The 18,885-nt window shown below is 51.9% G+C and overlaps 1 protein-coding gene across 1 annotated transcript in view; it reads left to right on the plus strand.

The window, feature by feature from the left end:
* Positions 1-18,850, plus strand: part of SCAP (SREBF chaperone) — a 63,186-nt gene extending 44,336 nt beyond the window's left edge. The window contains exons 10-23 of the mRNA XM_057402826.1: positions 1,331-1,425; positions 6,126-6,224; positions 7,086-7,304; positions 8,533-8,966; positions 9,676-9,870; positions 10,782-10,983; positions 11,847-11,962; positions 12,070-12,640; positions 13,514-13,599; positions 14,308-14,390; positions 15,437-15,603; positions 16,169-16,249; positions 17,007-17,213; positions 17,414-18,850. Coding sequence (XP_057258809.1) covers positions 1,331-1,425; positions 6,126-6,224; positions 7,086-7,304; positions 8,533-8,966; positions 9,676-9,870; positions 10,782-10,983; positions 11,847-11,962; positions 12,070-12,640; positions 13,514-13,599; positions 14,308-14,390; positions 15,437-15,603; positions 16,169-16,249; positions 17,007-17,213; positions 17,414-17,659 — 2,801 coding nt within the window. The 3' untranslated portion in view covers positions 17,660-18,850. The remainder of the gene's footprint in view (positions 1-1,330; positions 1,426-6,125; positions 6,225-7,085; positions 7,305-8,532; positions 8,967-9,675; positions 9,871-10,781; positions 10,984-11,846; positions 11,963-12,069; positions 12,641-13,513; positions 13,600-14,307; positions 14,391-15,436; positions 15,604-16,168; positions 16,250-17,006; positions 17,214-17,413) is intronic.
* Positions 18,851-18,885: the final 35 nt, after the last annotated feature.

Below are 18,885 nucleotides of genomic sequence, written 5' to 3' on the forward strand. Positions count from 1 at the left end.
TTGGATAACCAAGGACTGGGAGATGGGGAATGATCTTAATTCTGGTTTATGAAGGAAACTAGGACTGTGTGTGTGGAATGTCAATTGTATTTATTAATCTTTGTACTGTTAATTCCAAGAGCTAATAGAAACCTGTAATTGTGGGCACTGATTTTAAAGACTGAAGCATTGGCTGAACAAGTTTAAAAAGCATTGGTAAGGGAGAACTGTATCTCCTGGTATAGATATTTGGCACCTTGACCTCTTGTGACATGAATATTGTTAAGGGCAGTCCACAGGTCGTAAGAAGTTCTACTGAGTCTGTGACAAAACTATCTTCCCTAATATGTATGCACTCTGTACCTGCGTAAGGATTTGAGTGTGCTCAAACCATGGCTGAATGGACTTTGCAAACTTAAAAGATGATTCTAAACATCAGGGAAGAGAGATTCTAGAGGGATGCCCAGAAAAATCTACCTAGTTTTAAAACCACAAACGGTTTGTATCCTAGATCAAAAACAGGGCTCAAAACCTCAGTCCTTTATACTTCTGAATCCCTGTACTGCCCTGTGCAGACCCCTCTAACTGCTTAAATCAGGAGATTTGTTTTGTGAGCTGAGGGTCATCCTCACCTCCCTTTAGTTAATGCTAATCACAGAATCCTAGAATCCCAGGTTGGAAGGGACCTCAAGGATCACCTTGGTCCAACCTTTCTAGGCAAGGCGTGGCCCAGCACCCTGTCTAGCTGAATTTTGGCTGTGTCCAACACTGGGAAGTTACCACTTCCCTGGGAGATTATTCCAGCGGCTGATTGTTCTCTGTGTGAAAATTTTTCCTCTTGTGTCAGCTGGAATCTCCCCAGGTGTAACTTGTGCCCATCACCCCTTGTCTTTTCCATGGAACTCCCTCCCTGTAAAAAGGGAGTCTCCATGTTCTTCATGGCCACCCTTTAAATACTGGAACATGGTGATAAGGTCTCCCCTGAGCTTTCTTTTCTGTAGGCTGAACTCAGCTCTCTCAGCCTTTTTTTATGCTGAAAAAGCATAGTTTCTCAGTCCTTGGATCATTTTTGTAGCTCTTCTCTGGACCCTCTCCAGCCTGTTCACATCTGTTTTGTATAGCAGGGACAAAATAATCCCACGAATAAAGATATTGGGAGCCTGCAATCCAACTCTTTGACTTTGATATTCAAAATAGGTCAGGGGAGTTTTAGTCTGAAAGTGCCTTTTTGCCTATTGTCTGTAGATACCTAATTTTGAAGAAAGAAAATTCGGTTCCTTTTTTGTTATGCTCATGTCTGTCTATTAGTGAACAGTCTCCTTTTACCTGCCTTTTGGTGTTCTTTCTCCAGGTTTGAGCAATGAGAGCTGGTCGATTATGAAGAACATGGCAACAGAGCTTGGGATTATCTTGATCGGGTATTTCACCCTTGTCCCTGCCATCCAGGTGAGTGTGATTGATTGGTCTCAGTTTGCACTGTTTTGTGCACTGTTTTCTGGAGTCTCTCAGTTGCCCACAGTCCCTCTGGCAGTTAGCCTGGAGCCCCTCGTCTATCTGTTTTCCAACTCCTCCATCTCTGTAGCTCAGGAACACACACATTCCTGTCTCCCAGGCCACTCACTCTGCTCAGCAGCTGCTTGGCTCAACAGTCACTAGTGATCACACGCCAACACTGATATGCTCCAGTTGCTGGTGACCCAGACACATGAGCTGCACCTTGTAAGTGGATGTAAGGAAAAAACAAAACCCTACTGCAAAATACCTGCTTTACAAATTAGGGTGGGCAGCCCGCCTGGAGCTCTTTTGCCAGACTGACAAATCTATGGGTTTTTGCAATCACTGATACCACCGCCTCTGTTTTCATGGGTGGGTAAACCAAAACCTCAAGGTAGAATGATCTGTCAGGGGTCATGTCGTTAGGTCTGTGTTGCACTGAAAATAGCATCCAGGTCTACTGCCTCACAGTGTGTTGCTTTCTCTGCTGCACAGCTCCCTTTTTAGGACTGTGCTTGCTGAGTTGTATCAGGAGCCTGATGGCATTTGATTTCTGATCCTTGACCACACAGGGCTTGCTCCTGGTGGGCCACCTGACTGGCAGTGCTGCCTAGACAAATCCTCATCACTAATGCTATAGCACCTCTGCATCCAGACTTCAGGGAGCTGTCAGCCCATTCTCTCTGGAAATTCCTAGCAGGTGCAGTCAGCAAGCAAAGGCAGGAGCACCCAGTGTCTGCATAAGCTGGAGGCTACTCTGGGACCTCACTAGGTTGTCGCTGGCCACCGTGTAGGTGGCCTTCATGAGTGGGGTGAGTTGTGTGTATCCTTGCTTTAACATCAGGGACTCCCCAGTAGGGCCTGCAGATTAAAGCCTAGGATAATCTAAGAGGATTAAACATTCAGGTGGGACTGGAGCATTCCAAGTTGAACTTGGCGGTTCCTGAGCTGCTCTCTCAGTATCCCAAGAGGACAGCAAAAGAGGAGCTTTAGTGGAAATCCCCAGGCTACAGCTGGCCATCTGTCATGGCCAGATCTTGTTTGTATTTGAAGCTGATTGCAGAGACTGCTCAGCTCAGACATTGACACGATCCATCCTTTGGGTCTAAACTGGGCTCATTCATGTGCTGTATCAGTATCTTTTGGCCTCTTGTTTCATGGCTATGTTGCTTAACCTCAGAAAGTGAAATCTGACGGTGTCTGTGGAGCGAGTGTAGTGCTAGCAACCCTGCCATGGGGACACTGCCGCGACAGGTCACATCTCGTGTTGCTCTCTGCTGGAGAGGAGCTTGCACAGTGCACTGGTGACAGGAGATAGAGGAGTTGTGATCAAAGGGACAAGGCAGAGTCAGGTGGTGGGGTCAGTAGAACTATGGGAAGCAGTGACAGAATGCCCCCACCCCTGTGTTATCTCTATTAAAGTACTCCTGCCTATGACAGTGTTTTGACACATGTGATGATATAGAATAGAGTCACAGGGTTTGGATTGAAGGGATCTTAAAGCTTACCTGGTTCCAACCCCCTGCTATGGGCAGGGACACCTTCCACTTACAGCCCCATCCAACCTGGCCTTGAGCACTGCCAGGGATGGGGCAGCCGCAGCTTCTCTGGGCAATCTGTGCCAGGGCCTCACCACCCTCACAGGGAAGAACTTCTTCCTAGTGTCTAATCTAAATCTACCCTTTGCTAATCCAGTCTCTGCTGTCCCCATGATCCTGTCTTTCCTTGGATGCTTGCTTTCTCCAGAGGAGGAATCCGGCAGGGATGCTCTCTGTTAAAAGACTTAACAGCTGCTCTGCTGAAGGCTGGTACAAGCCCTTATCTTGGTCCTTGAGAGTGAAGGACACTGTACAGATAATGTGCTGTAGTCACGTCGCAGAGTCCAAGGAAATCTGGCAGGAAGAGAGCCAGGCTGCGTAAATCTGGCAGGGACCTTTGCTCAGGCTATGAGGTGCTGGGGTCATGCAGGTGCTCTCTGGTATGGGGAATGACAAAAGAGGGAGGCATTTCTCTGCTGAAGGCTCTCGCCTGCCCCAAGGGCTGTAATGGGTCTTATTTTAATCAGTTACTCTAGTGCAACTCATGTAGCAGAAAGGAATTTTCTATGTTTGCCATGGCTGTCCTTGTCCTAAAATAGTTTGGCTTCAGGTGAGAACTGTGCATCCACTTAATTCATAGAATCATAGCATGGTCTGGGTTGGAAGAAACCTTAAAGCTCATCCAGTTCCAACCCCCTGCCAGGGGAAGGGACACCTTCTCTCATAACTGTGAGCAGCAATGAAATGCTTTTGCCTTGCATTGCATGTGTGCAGAGACCCCTCTTCTCCTGGCACTGTGTTGCTGTTGAAGGCCCTCATCCTGTGCTTTCCATCTCTTATTTGCTACCTTCTTCTGAAGGTCACACGCCAACAGCCCATTCTGCACCCGCTGAAGTAACTTTGGGGTTTGCCATAGGGTTTGCAGTATTCGAGTGTAAGAAGTTTGTAGATTTCCAGGGTAGCAGCTTCAGGTGCCTGATTCTGTGTGGAGTAAGTGGAAGCATTAACAGAATTCATCTCTCTCCATGCAGAGCCTGCCACTGGGGGAGCCTGTGTTTGCCAAGGTCTGGGTGAAATCCAGATGGATGTTGCTTTCCTTCTGGTTTTCTCCCAGAGAGAAATCTGGGTTGAGTTTTCAGCCTTGTGCTTTCAAAACCCTGTGTCAGATGTATCTGTTGATTGCTTATGTTTCAAGAACAGTTTGGACAGGATGGGGAGGCTTCAAGGTTTCTTTGAAGGTTTTAGGTAGCCTGTCATGCCACCCTTTTCATTTCACTGGACTGATGTTGGCTTCCAGGAAGGTGCTGGGATGGACATATGAAGGAGAAGAACAAAAATCAATCTCTGCGGCTTCTCTCCTTCCTCTTAGCTGGATGTGGCCTGGCTTGGTCTGCAGGCAGTGTGAATGCCACCCTTGGGGCACCAGCGCAGGCAGTGAACAGCAGTGGGTGTCTGCCAGCTCTGTCCTGCAAGTGGGGGCCAGATTCTGTAGTCTTTTGTTTAGCCCAAGCATTTTTACTCCTGCTTACGTTCAGCTCTTAATCTCCCCATTTTTACAAGGTCTTTTTTGGGTCCTGACAGGAATTTGTACCTTCAAGGGAAACAAGCTGCTTCTCCAAATACTTTAATTCTAAGTTGCTGTGAAGTTTTGAGTGTAGTGGGGAGAGGGGATGGCCCTTGGCACTAACAGGGATTAGGGCAAGAGTGTGCATTTGTTTTACAGAGGGACTTGGGAGCTGACTGCATTTCTGGTGCTGAGCAGAATCTTTTAATCCTTATTTTGGGAAGTGGGACAGTGCAAACCTCATGAAGCTCTACAAAGCCAAGTGTGAGGTCCTGCACCTAGATCAGGGCAATTCCAAGCACAAAAACTGGCTGGGGGAGACTAGGTTGAGAGCAGCCCTGAGGAGAACGACTTAGGGGTGTTGGTTCATGAGAAGCTCACCATGACCGCCACCAACATAAGAAGGATATGTAGCTATTGGAGTGAATGTAGAGGAAACCACAAAGATGCTCCGAGAGCTGGAGCACCTTTGCTATGGAAACAGGCTGAGAGAGCTGGGCGTGTTCAGCCTGGAGAAGAGAAGGCTCTGGGGAGACCTCAGAGCAGCTTCAAGTGCCTAAAGGGGCCAACAAGAAAGCTGGAGAGGGGCTTTTGGCAAGGGCAGGAAGGGACAGGACAAGGGGGAATGGCTTTAAACTGACAGAAGGGAGATTGAGATGAGATCTGAGGAAGAAGTTCTTCCCTGTGAGGGTGGTGAGGCCCTGGTACAGGTTGCCCAGAGAAGCTGTGGCTGCCCCATCCCTGGCAATGTTCAAGGCCAGGTTGGATGGGGCTTGGAGCAGGAAGGTGTCCCTGCCCGTGGCAAGGGATTGGAACTGGATGAGCTTTGAATGTCCTTTCCAACCCAAACCATTCTAGGATTCTAGGATTCTGTCATTGTTTCTGCAGTGACACCTGCTGGGGAAAGCAGAGCATTACAGGAAATTCATGAGCACCGGCTTTTTCCCATCTATTTGTTATTTAGAGAACTCTTGAGGGTGGGTATGGGACTTCTTTTCCAGGGGCGAAATTTGCCCATCGAACAGACGTTAGCCAAAAGTGTGATTTAAGCAGAACCTTTTTAGTTGGAGCCCTGGAGGATGACTACAAACAAGTACACAGGGGTACAGGACTTCCGTGGTCCGTCTATGGTTGGAGAGAGATTGATGCGGTTCCTGGGCAACCTGTGTTCCCAGAGGAATTTTAAATCAGGGTGGAGGTTTATTGATAAAAGGCAGGAAACTCAATGCTGGAGGCTGAGAGCTCTGGCTGGAGCCCTGCCATGGGTTTGTGAACTGGGAAAACATCCTCTGCTGGTTTTTCTTATGGTGCTGTGATGTTTTATGGCTACGAAGAACAATGAGTGTGAATCCGAGTAAATACACTCTTGAGTTTTCACACAGGCATTCCTAGCATGAAACTCTCAGCTATTACAAGTTATGGATTACAGAATTTGTCAGTCAGATACGCCCAGGCCTGCACTCTGGGCAAGAGTTTGCTGAGTTTTCCTTTTTCTGAAGTTGGAATACTTATTGTTGTCACCATAGCTAATTTGTGTGTCCCGTATGCAGGAATTCTGCCTCTTTGCTGTGGTTGGCCTCGTGTCTGACTTCTTTCTACAGATGTTTTTCTTCACTACTGTGCTGTCCATTGACATTCGCCGTATGGAGGTAAGGAAGGGCCAAGAACATGGGGGTTTGCCTTGGGTTTTCCTTCTCTGCCGTTGGAGTAGGATAAAGGAAGCACAGCCTGTGATTTTTCACACTAAACAGAGAAGACCAAGCCATAAAAGTTCTGGGGCAGTACTTGCTGGTTAGATATGTACAGGTACTAGGGGCAGGACACCTGAGGGAACAAGATACCTTCAGGTAAATAAACAACGCAGATTTGAGGTAAAAAACCCAAGCATGTCCTGGGCTGCATCACCAGCAACATGACCAGCAGGTTGAGGGAGGGGATTCTCCCCCTCTACTCTGCTCTTGTGAGACCCCCCCGTGCAGTCCTGCATCCAGCTCTGGGGCTCCAACATAAGAAGGAGCTGGAGCTGTTGGAGCGAAGCCAGAGGAGGCCACAAATATGCCCAAAGGGCTAGAGCACTTCTGCTATGGGGACAGGCTGAGAAGGTTGGGCTTGTTCAGCCTGGAGAAGAGAAGGCTCCAGGGAGACCTTAGAGGGCAGGGATAAGACAAATGGGAAGCCGTGCCTGCCCCATCCCTGGCAGTGCTCAAAGTCAGGTTGGATGGGGCTTGGAGCGACCTGGTCTAGTGGACGGTGGGGGGGTTGGAACTGGATGGGCTTTACGATCCCTTCCAACCCAAACCATTCTGTGATTCAGTGAAGTGGGCTGGAAGCAGACATGGTGGCAGATGACCATGGCTGCTTGAAGAAGACATTATGTGCTGGAGAGAAGCTGGGACAGATTGTCCTGAGGGAGAAAGTGGGGACCCTGTGTCAGACATAGGCCTGTGCACACATTTCTCTCAAGGGATCTCCTTAGTGCAGCTCTCCCACGTTTGCTCTTCTCTCTGCAGCTCGCTGACCTGAACAAGCGGTTGCCAGCAGAAGCCTGCCTGCCCCCAGCGAAGCCTGTCAGCCGCTCTCAGCGCTACGAGCGGCAGCCGGCGATGCGGCCTGCCACCCCCCACACCATCACCCTGCAGCCCTCCTCTTTCAGGAACCTCCGCTTGCCAAAGAGGCTGCGCGTCATTTACTTCTTCGCCAGGACCCGCCTGGCCCAGAGGCTCATCATGGTGAGCAGTGCGGGGTTTGTTAGCTGGTGTCCCTTCCTGCACACTAATCCAAACCAAATAGGCTTTTGGGGGGGAAAACAGACCAACATTGTCACGCATCCTTGTTCCACTGCAAGACTTACGCTGCCCTGTGGTAAACCCAGTTCAAGAGGTGCACATCACTGTGCACGCATCAGCGGCAGGGCTCTGCTGTTTGCATGATGGTAGTGGATAATTTTCTGATATTTGCTTTGAGACAAAAATCTGCTTTTATATAAGCGGGTTTGTAAGGACCTTATGAGCAGGGAGGGAAGACTTCTACAGAGCAGAAATCATGGTTTTAGTTCCTGCAGGTAGTGTGGACTAAAGACATGGAGGTATTTTGCTACGTGACAGGCTGAGGCTTTTCCTTGTGCAGGTGTAACTGCAGTGGTTACACCAGTTACTGCCCCTGCTTGCCCCCTCCATCCCTGTTCTGAATGTCTATAATGCAAGTGAAAGAATTTGGGTACTCCTCAGCTCCACAAGCTGGTCCAGTCTGTTACTGTCAGCTAACGCTGCTGGCAGTTTAAATTCAACTAACACATCAGTCTGTGAAGCAAGGCTGCTGCAGTAGGTCTGGTGGAGTTCAAGACCCAGAACCTGAATTAAGCCTTTCCAGCCCAATTTGAGGGTGGCAGAGGTGCTGGTCCCAGCACCAGTGAGGAGTCTCCTCCCCGCTGTTCATTTATGTGGGACAAGTGGGTTGCCATCAGGTTGAGTTGGATGGCTCACAGAAAAGTAATGCTCAGTTTTGTCTGTGCAACCTCTCCCAGTCATAGGATCATAGAGTGGTTTGGGTTGGAAAGGACTTAAAGCTCATCCAGTTCCAAGCCCCTGCCGTGGCCAGGGATACCTCAAACTATATGATGTTGCCCAAAGTTCTGTTCAACCTGGCCTTGACCATTGCTAGGGATGGAGCCTTTACTGCTTCTCTGGGCAACCCATTCCAGTGCCTCACCACCCTCACAGTAAAGAACTTCTTCCTTATATCTAACCTGAGCATCCCCTGTTTAAGTTTAAACCCATTACCCCTTGTACAATCACTAATCCTCTTAGAGGGTAAGTGTCTGCTGAGAGTAAGACTTAAGTGCAGGGTGTACCCTGGGCTGGAATCAGCTGTTGATCAGCTCAGAGAACTGGTGAGGTGCCTGGAGGCGGAGTGTGAAGGCCCTTAACTAATGGGCTTGTCTCTGCTCATCCTCTGTAGGCTGGGACGGTGATCTGGATTGGAATCCTGGTTTACACGGATCCTGCTGGTCTACGCACCTACCTCACGTCACAGGTCACCGAACAAAGTCCTTTGGGTGAGGCAGGTCTGCCTCCGATGCCTGTTCCTGGAGGGGTCCTACCTGCTGGGGACCCCAAGATTGATCTCTCAGTCTTCCCATCGGACCCAATACAGCTGTTGGAAAACCAGACACAGCAGCATGAGCAGAAGTCGGGGCTGGAGTCCCTGAGTAGGCTGGAGACAAACCAGCACACTTGGGCCCAAGGACCAGAGGGCAAAGGGAATGGACAGACGGAGCTTGGAGCTGAAGCAGAGGTTACCTGGGGAGCAGAGGATGAAGAGATTTGGAGGAAACTTTCCTTCAGACACTGGCCATCCCTCTTCAGCTACTACAACATCACTCTGGCCAAAAGGCAAGTGGGCTGACATCGAGCGCCGCAGCACTTTGAATTGTGGACTTGACCCCAAGCGTTTTTTCTTTCATCTGTCCTTTATCCTTCTGAGTTAGATAATTTGTGTTCCATGTGACTTACTCCAGAAGTGTAAAGGCCCTCCTCTGTGGTGCAGAGGGACCAAACTCTCCAGGGCTGTCTGTCTGAGAATAAGGGTTGTGTTTCTCTCTGTGCCCTTGGGTGTAATGAAGGTAAGAAGAGGTGGTAGCGGTTCAACCTGCCTGTTGTCTTCCTTTACCCTGGAGGTGATGGTTAGAATTTTGTAAAACAATAGGTAGTCATCTGTGAACGATGGGGGTGATGCGTGTGAGGAACAGAGACGTCTGAGCTGATGAAACTTCTCGGTGAGATCTTCTGACCTACAGGAAACTGGACCAGATGGCTATATCCCTACTTCAGTCTGTGTGATACATTTGATCTCATCAGTAGTTCATTGTACTGGTGGCTCTTAACCTCTCCCATGGAGTTAAGGGTTAAGACCTAGGAAATATCTTCAGAGAAAAAGGTGTCAAAGGAGGTCTTCAGTTTAGAATACCTAAAACCACTGCTCTGAAAGTGCATGCTGAGACCTTGGCTGCTGGCGAGGGGATGATCTATGTTACCTGTTAGGATATTTGTGAGGTTTTGTGTTTGTTGTTCCTAAGCTGTTCTCATCTTTCTGTTCCCTCAGGTACATCAGCATCCTTCCAGCAATCCCTGTCACGCTGTATCTGAACCCACAAGAGGCCTTAGAGGTGCGGCATCCCCAGGAGGCAAACCGCTACCACCCATTCTTGTCCTCAAGCAGCGGAAAGCTGGATGCTCAAGCTCAGCCTGACCAAGCCTCATCCAAGCTGCAAGGGCACCAGGATGTCACTCTTTACAAGTAAGTCATAGAATTCTAGAACCCCAGGTTCGAAGGGACCTTAAAGCTCATCCAGTTCCACCCCCCTGCCATGGGCAGGAACACCTTCCACTAGACCAGGATGCTTCAAGCCCCGTCCAACCTGGCCTTGAACACTGCCAGGGATGGGGCAGCCACAGCTTCTCTGGGCAGCCTGTGCCAGGGCCTCACCACCCTCGCAGGGAAGAACTTCTTCCTCAGATCTCATCTCAATCTCCCCTCTGTCCGGTTAAAGCCATTCCCCCTTGTCCTGTCCCTACCTGCCCTTGTCAAAAGTCCCTCTTATGTTGTTACCCCAGAGCTTGATGCAGGGCTGGAAGGGAACACCAGAGCAGAGCAGAGGGGGAGAATCCCCTCCCTCAGCCTGGTGGTCACGCTGCTGGTGATGCAGCCCAGGACACGGTTGGTTTCTGGCCTGCAAGTGCACACTGACGGGTCATGGGGAGCTTCTTATGGACCAGCACTCCCAAGTCCTTCTCCTCAGGGCTGCTCTCAATCCAGTCTCCCCCAGCCTGTGTTTGTGCTTGGGATTGCCCTGACCCATGTGCAGGACCTTGCACTTGGCCTTGTAGAACTCCACGCCAGCCCAAGGACCTTCCTTTCCTACTGAGAGGACGGACTCACAGCTTGCTGTCCAAACTGGCGATCTGGCTGTGTGTTACCCTCATCCCTGTCTTCTTAAAGTCTTATTGCTGTGTACTTCTTGAGAAAGCTGAGATCTTGTGGAAATGGTCGTTTTGCCATTAAAAAACCTCTTCATTTGCACAAATCACTATGGACCAGGAGTGTGTGTGATACTTTCATGGTATTTTTCAAAGTCTCTCTGTGGAATAGTAATCAGATCTTTTCTCTCACCTTCTCTTTGTCTCTGTTTCCCTTTGTCTCCCCACCAGGGTGGCTGCTCTGGGTCTGGCCTCGGGCATTATCCTGGTGCTCCTGCTCTTCTGCCTGTACAAGGTGTTCTGCCCCAAGAACTATGGGCAGAACGGGATCTCACACAGCCGGAGGAAGAGGGGGGACCTGCCCTGTGACGATTATGGCTACTCCCCACCCGAGACAGAGATTGTCCCCTTGGTGCTCAGGGGTCACCTCATGGTAGGTCCATGTAGGGACGGGAGTGGTCTTCACAAGAAAGGCATTTTACTGACTTGTGCCACGCATCTTCTCTTTTCTTGGGTTATTATTTAAACAACAGACCCCACAAAGTTCACAGCCGCTTTGCAGCCTTAGCGCAGCACAGCAGTGGAGGCCAACACCCAGCCAGGTGCTACATATGTATTTCAGGATATTGTAGCATGAAGTTTCCTGCAGCACTTCTCCATTTCTTCCTGGGGCTTGGTCCCAGCCTTTTGCAATTGCTGTTACTACCTTTTCTTTTGGCTCTCGTCAGCTGGGCTGATCCAGCCCTCTTCACTGGGCTAGCTCTAGTTTCCTGATATTTAATGCCTATTGGATCCTTTCTTCCTGCTTCCCAGAAGTTAGTGCGTAGGTTTGAGCTGTTAAATATTGTTTCCATTGCTAAAAGCATCCATCCATGGGCTTGCAGGGGAGTGTGCTGCTTGCTCAGTTCACTCTGTTTTCTTGAATGGAAAGATGTTTCTTTCTACTCAGAGATGAAACAAAGAATTCAGACATCTGGTCAGAGCTTGAAATGCTGTATGGTGTTTTCCAGAGAAGCTGCACCTCTTTCCTGATTCTGCTGTCTCTTTGGGCTGTACTTGGTCAGGGAAAGGGGAGACAGGCAGAATCTGTTTGATTTGCAGCAGTCTAGAGCACATCTAGACGCAAGGCAAAGATCTACTCATGTTCTCGGCATATCCTTAGGTTTCTCCGTCAGCCACAGAGTTTAGACATAATTTATCATCTGTGTAATTCCTCAGCCACATGGAAGGTGGTTGTCAGGATCCGGAGGCCTCAGTGGTGCGATGGCCTCACCTGTGCTTGCTCTTCCTTCCCAGGACATCGAATGTCTGGCTAGTGATGGGATGCTGCTCGTCAGCTGCTGCCTGGTGGGCCAGATCCGTGTGTGGGATGCTCAGACTGGTGACTGCCTCACTGTTATTCCCAAACCAAGGTGAGTGGGGTCATGCTGCTCAGCAGCTGATGCAAAGCCCTGTGTGAGAAACCAGCCCTCTCCATCAGCAGAGGCAGGAGGGCTGGATGCTTAATACTGTGTTTTAGGTTGCGACGAGACAGCAGCGGCATCTTTGACTACCAGGAAAGCTGGGATCACAGTCCCGATGGCAAGAACGGTCTGGACGACTCTTTTGAGAACAGTCACCAGCTCAAAAGGATGCTCAGCCCTCCGCAGCCACCGCTCTTCTGTGACCAGCCAGACCTCACATCTCTCATTGACACCAACTTCTCTGAGCAGGTGAAGGTGGCCGAGTCTGAGACGCGGCTCCGCTCGGTGGGCAGTCGCCAGAAGGAGGCCGGGTATGACTTCAGCAGCCTGGTGGGTAAAGCGTATGAAGAGCACGGCTCCTCCAATTCCATGAGCTTCACAGGCCTCTCAGGCCCGCATGGACAAGCTGGATTCTGCACGGGGAGCAGCAGAGCCCGCTCCCTGGGCTGTGGGAGCGAGGAGGGAGGCTGCAGTGCCCGCAGGAGGAGCCTGGGGGATGAATCTTTTACGGGATTTGACAAAGCCTCACCGCTTCCTTCCTGGGGAGGAGACTTGGAGAGCTCTGTCTGGAGCCTGGACCTGCAAGGGAATCTGATTGTGGCCGGCCGGAGTAACGGGAAGCTGGAGGTGAGGAGCAAGGCTTGCTGCAGCAGTGGTGCTCTAGAGAGCACTAAAGCTTGCCATGTCTGTAAGTGATGTGGCTGGTCAGTCATAATATAAGGTAAAATCAATAGGAATTCTGTAGGAATGATACAGGTTTTGAAGCAAAATTTGATCAGAAATTCAGATCTCCTCCAATGAGAAACTTCCAGAATTAGCTCGATCTTCATTTTATTTTTGGAAATCAGGTTAGAATTTTTCCTTCAGAATAAATGGTGAGTTTTGGGATGTTTTAAACAAATGTATTTTGACGTAAATCTGTCAGTGATTTTTAACCTGGCTCTAATGCTTCCTACCAAAGACACAGGCCACTCTATTGTGTTTCTTTGTCCTTTTGAGTTCAGATAACTTCTCCCAAGCAGCTCCCTCAAGACTGACTGAATTTTGCTGCCGAATCTTGTCTCCAGCCCACATCACAAGATTGCATCATGCTCAGAACAGGGCAGATGTGCGATTCAGCAGGAGCAGGGAGGGGTATTGTGGAGATGGGGATGAGGGGCCATGCAACCGGAGCCTGTGCTGCCACAGGGCATGTGTTTAGTAGCATCTTTGGTGACCCCGGTAAGAAAGGTGGGCAGGTTTTGAAGTATTAGTTACAATTTAGTGGAAGTAGCACCAGAAGGAAGAAGAGGATGATGTGATCATACATCCCTCCTGTTGTGGGAGCCCCGTGTTGTAATTACTAGTGCCAGGACGGAGCTGGGTGCAGGCTCCTTCATTAAAATCAGGCAGTTAAGGGAGCTGGGGGGGATGTGTGTGGCTGTTACGTGGATCACACATCTCCTTGATGTATGATGCTCTCCTGACCTTGATCGCAGCAGTAACCCCTTCTCCTTCCAGGTCTGGGATGCTATCGAGGGCACACTCCGCAGCAGTAATGATGAAGGTCAATCTGGCATCACAGCGCTCGTCTTCCTGAACAACAGGTAATTGTGGTGTGCTCAGTCTTCTCCTGCAAGAGGAGAACGCATGGTGTAAGGCAGGACCCCGGCTCTAAGCCTCCTGGCACAAGAGGTCCAACAGCTCCAGCTGGCAGAGGCTCAGCTGGGAAGTCAGAATCCCAGACTGGTTTGGGTTGGAAGGGACCTTAAAGCTCATCCAATTCCAACCTCTTGCCATAGGCAGGGACACCTTCCACTAGACCAGGTTGCTTTAAGCTCCATCCCACCTGGCCTTGAACACTGCCAGGGATGGGGCAGCCACAGCTCTTCTCTGGCTCTGGCTTCTCTTCCACCCTCATGGAAGAAGTCCCTTTCTTTCCATGCATCAGCCTCTCAAGCTGGGCCTGGTGGAGCACACTTTCCTGGGTCCAGCTCTGTTCCAGCAGCCGCTTCTCCATACAGATACTCAGTCTTTGTCATAGCTGAATATACAGAATAATTCAGGGCTGGGTGTTGAACCTTTGGGTCACTTGTTTCCGTGTGCTGTTAATCAAGAGACAGTGCCATCTGCCAGTTCATTCTGCAGTCTGAGCTTAATATCATTCCCAAGCCCTCTTCCTTGCAGTCAGGAAGGGAATCCTCACAGGGGAAGTCTGCATGGTTGGTGCTCTGCCTTGGTGTCTGGTGTCCAGGCTCCTTTCACTGTTGGAGCGGGGAAGGGTCTCTCCTCACGTGCCTGCCTTTCTCCCTCAGGATCGTTGCTGCCCGGTTGAATGGCTCTTTAGATTTCTTTTCGCTAGACACACACACATCCTTGAACCACCTGCAGTTCCGAGGTAAGCGAGTGCCTGAGCATGCTGTGCACATGCAAGCTCTCCGAGCCTCTTCCTCTCCCCTTGCCTCCCAGTACCTGACTCTTCTTCACCTCACACCAACTTCAGCTTTCATAATAGCACCCTGCTCCAAAACTCCCTGTGCTGCCTCAGGATGCTGAGCCAGATGCTGTGGAGAGCACAGGGATACTTTGGGAGTTCCGTATATAGGGAGGGTGCCTCAAGTGTGGGTTTTCTCCAGTGCACAGCTCTGGAGGCTGAGACATCCATTCCAGGGTCAGCTCTGACCCATACCTCTTTCCTCTCCCATTCCTCACCTCTCCTTCAGCAAGGTGTATTTGCCCTATCACCTTCACCTCCCACATCTTCTACACCATGTACCCCCCGCACACAAAAGCACCACACACAAAACTTGGTGTAACCAGTTTGCAGTGTAGTGGCTGCTTTGGTTCTGGAGGCACCTGGAGGGAAGAGAAACCCTGGGAGAATGGCTGCATTCCTGGAGGGATGTCCTGGGCCCTGCAAGCTGTAGATGTGGAAGTAGAGCAGGCTCTGCAGGAAGGGACTGCCTGTGGAAATTACTTTTCCCTATGGAGTGTGGAGAGCCTTGTGCACAGCTCTATGTTCTGCCTATGACCAGGGAACTGCAGAGCTCTTGGGCTTCAGGGACCTCAGTCTTGCAGAGACTGATAGTGTAGGGGCCGCTGCTCTTCAGAGCCGAGTTCTGCTGCTGAGGACGCTGTTGGAGACCCCTACTTCAGGTTTTCCTGAGCACTGGGCAGCTGTAGCTTCTGTTGGTGCCAGCCAGAGTGCTGAGTGTGCGGCTCCTTGGAGGAGAACCAGGTTTAAATTCCAGTCATAAGATCATAGAATAGAATCCTGGAATAGTTTGGGTTGGAAGGGACCTCAAAGCTCATCCAGTTCCATGTCTGTGCCGTGGGCATGGGCACCTTCCACTAGACCAGGTTGCTCAAAGCCTGGGTGCTCTTACTTCTGGAGCGTAAGGCTGCACCCGCTGCAGTGAGGATTTCCTGCGTGTCTCACCACAGGAGCCCCAAGCAGGAGCAGTATCCCGTCCTCACCGGTGTTCAGCAGCAGCGACATCATCCTGTGTCAGCTCACCCACACCGTGTCCTGTGCCCACCAGAAGCCGATCACGGCACTGAAGGCTGCAGCAGGGCGGCTGGTCACTGGGAGCCAGGACCACACTCTGAGGGTAAGGCTTTGCCCTGTAACCGAAGGGGTGTGTGTGCTTTTCCATCCCGTTGCCACTGTGGGAAATGAGCTCTTCTCCTGTGTGGGCAGGGGCCGGAGCTGATGTGTGTGTGCGAGAGGTAGGTGAGCAGTTGGGGTGGGGTGGTTGGAGGCCAGTCTAGTGCATTCCTGAAGCTCCCATGTTGTATCTGTCTGCTGGATACCCTCAGAGGGGGTGGAAAGACAGAGCCCTGTGTGAGCTGCCTGCCCAAGCAAAGCAAGAGATTCTCTTGCTTTGGGGCTGGGTGACTTCAGGAGTAGCCAGGTCTGGGTTCTGGGGTACCCCCTGTCTTCTAATCCCTTCCAGCAGCAGCTGTCCCCTTCAGCCGCTCATGTCACTTCCCAACAGGCATTGCCCCATTGCTCCCTGCCCCTTCCTCACTGTCCTGAATTGCTGACAGGCTACAGTTCTGGGAGAGGGGGACAGCAGTAAGGAGGATAAAGTGGGATCAGATGCTTCATTAGCAGTGTGGCTCTAGGACGTGGCTGCCCTATGGACACTTACCTCTGCCTCCTCCACCCTGCAGGTGTTTCGGCTGGAGGACTCATGCTGTTTATTCACACTGCAGGGTCACTCGGGAGCCATCACAGCCGTGTACATTGACCAGGTAAGGTGCAGAACAGCCTTTACATCTGGCTGCTGAGCCACTGCTTCAGTCAGAGGAATCGCTCTCCTGGTTTGCATCTGGGGAAGCTGATGTGTGCTTCTCCAAGCATGCAGAGGTGCTGCTGAGCACCGCGACTGCGTACTCGCCTTGTGACTTACAAGCCTGGAGAACAGAAGGCTCCAGGGAGACCTTGGAGTAGATTCCAGTGCCTAAAGGGCCACAAGCTGGAGAGGGGCTTTTGACAAGGGCAGGAAGGGACTGGACAAGTTGGAATGGATTTAACCTGACAGAGGGGAGACTGAGATGGGATCTGAGGAAGAAGTTCTTCCCTGTGAGGGTGGTGAGGCCCTGGCACAGGTTGCCCAGAGAAGCTGTGGCTGCCCCATCCCTGGCAGTGTTCAAGGCCAGGTTGGACGGGGCTTGGAGCAACCTGGTCTAGTGGAAGGTGTCCCTGCCCATGGCAGGGTGGTTGGAACTGGATGAACTTAAATGGCTCTCCAACCCAAACCGTTATGGGATTGGTTCCCACACAGCTCACCTGTTGCCTAGACATGGTTTTGCTTCCCTGCCCTGTTTGGAGCAGGAAAGCCCTGTTTCTGCTGTACCCATGCTGGTGCTCAGCAAGTGCTTCTATACAGAACTGGCCTGTGTGCTCAGCCCCTTCTTGTGTCTGTGGCACACCGAAGCCCTGGGCTGTGCTGCAGAGGTCGCTGCCCTCCTCTGAGCTTCCTGACCTGGCTCTGCTGTCTCCTTGCAGACAATGGTGCTGGCGAGCGGTGGCCAGGATGGTGCCATCTGCCTGTGGGACGTGCTGACAGGGAGCAAGGTCAGCCACATGTATGCCCACCGAGGGGACGTCACGTCCCTCACCTGCACGACGTCCTGCGTCATCAGCAGTGGCTTGGATGATGTCATCAGCATCTGGGACCGCAGCTCAGGAATCAAGCTCTATTCAATCCAGCAGGTTGGTAGCCAGGGAAGGGTTAAAGGTGCTCCTGCACTTGCATGGACCCCATGGAACCAGAAGCCCTGGTGGCTCCACAGCCTCTTCCCAGCGATGGCATAGGCTGGCCACAGACTGCTGTCTGCCCTCGCGGGGGAATTCCTGCCCTGTTGGATACCTGCAGTGGGCTCAGTGCACTGATGCGCTCTCATTCCATGCAGGAGATGGGCTGTGGTGCCAGCCTGGGCGTCATCTCCGACAACCTGCTGGTGACCGGTGGCCAGGGCTGCGTCTCCTTCTGGGACATCGGCTATGGTGACCTGCTTCAGACCGTCTACCTGGGGAAGAGCAATGAGTCGCAGCCGGCGCGGCAGATTCTGGTGCTGGAGAACGCTGCCATCGTCTGCAACTTTGGGAGCGAGCTCAGCCTGGTCTATGTGCCCTCAGTACTGGAGAAACTGGACTGAGGAGGATGGGCCGGAGCCTGGCTGGAGGGGAGAGGTGGGCACCTGAGGGGACAGTGACACCAGCTCCATCACGCTGCCCCTGCCTCTGTTGCCATCTCACCTTGTAAACTGCTCTGTCTCCCACCGAATGGCCTGCAGGGCCTCTTTGCCCCGCTCCAGCATCTTCCATGTGGGCTCTGCAGATGCGCAACAGTCCTGGGGCCACAGAGGAGTTTGGGGATGCTCTGGCACCCTGCTCAGAATGGGGATGAGGAGCAGTGGAGTGGCTCTGCTGGTTGGGGAGACGGAGCAACAGTGGCAGGTGCTGGGGAGCCTCAGTACCTGTTGCTTTGTGGTAGCTGTGCCATGTTGGGTCCAGCTTCATTGCAGTAGGGTCCAGCTGTTCCCAGCCCTTCATGCAGTGGGGCAGGAGCAGGGCAGTGTTCCCAGCCAGCCCCATACAGAGAACATCCTGGGCTAGTGGCGAGCCCCAGCACCAAGCCCAGCAGCAGCGGGTCCTGGGTCCAACCTCGCCTGGGCACTTGGCTTGGCCTCCACGTGCCTTAGAGGCCCCAGCCTGTCCCTGCCCTATTTATTTATACGCTGTATATATTTATTTATTACTGCAGGAGTGTGCCGGCCCTCGCTCCACCCAGCCCCCTGGGGCACTTGGCCCTCCTCCTGGCTGCCCTTCCTGGCTTCTCCTTCACCCAGTTTGCAGCAATAGCACCTTCCTCCTCCTCCCGCTGCGGGGCCAGAGGAGGCTTTTCTCAGGTTGGGAGCGGGCAGGCAGCCCTTGCCCCCATCCTGCGTGCAGGCCTGGGGGAGTGGGGCGGGCTGGCAGAGCCATGGGGGACCCCTGCATTCCTCCATCACTGCAGGCCAGGAGTTCTGCTCCCCCCACAGCTGCACAACAGGGGCCTGGCTGCTGCCCCACCAGCAGAGCCAGGGCCGGACCCTTCCCCTCCGTTCTCAGCCCTTGTGTCAATCAATGCCGATGACGTCCGTTAACCGAACCCTGGTGATTGTAGAGGCAGCGCCACGGGCCCCGGGGGAGCAGGGCCGGGGGAGGGTCCCCGGGGAGCCCTTCGCCTCCGCCGCGGGTGGCCTTAGCCCGGCTGTACGCTTTGTTCTGTACAGGGGACGCTTTTTGTACCGGATCATGTTTTGTAACGTGTACGAGGACACCTCCAGTAAATGGAACTAACCTGAGCGTGGCTGCACCCCCTCCTCCGCGCGCCGTCAGC

The sequence above is a fragment of the Pezoporus wallicus genome, unplaced genomic scaffold (genome assembly GCF_028554395.1).
Source record: "Pezoporus wallicus isolate ANWC-B61680 ecotype Strahan unplaced genomic scaffold, APGP_CSIRO_Pwel_v1 contig_8057, whole genome shotgun sequence".
NCBI classification, from domain to species: domain Eukaryota; kingdom Metazoa; phylum Chordata; class Aves; order Psittaciformes; family Psittacidae; genus Pezoporus; species Pezoporus wallicus.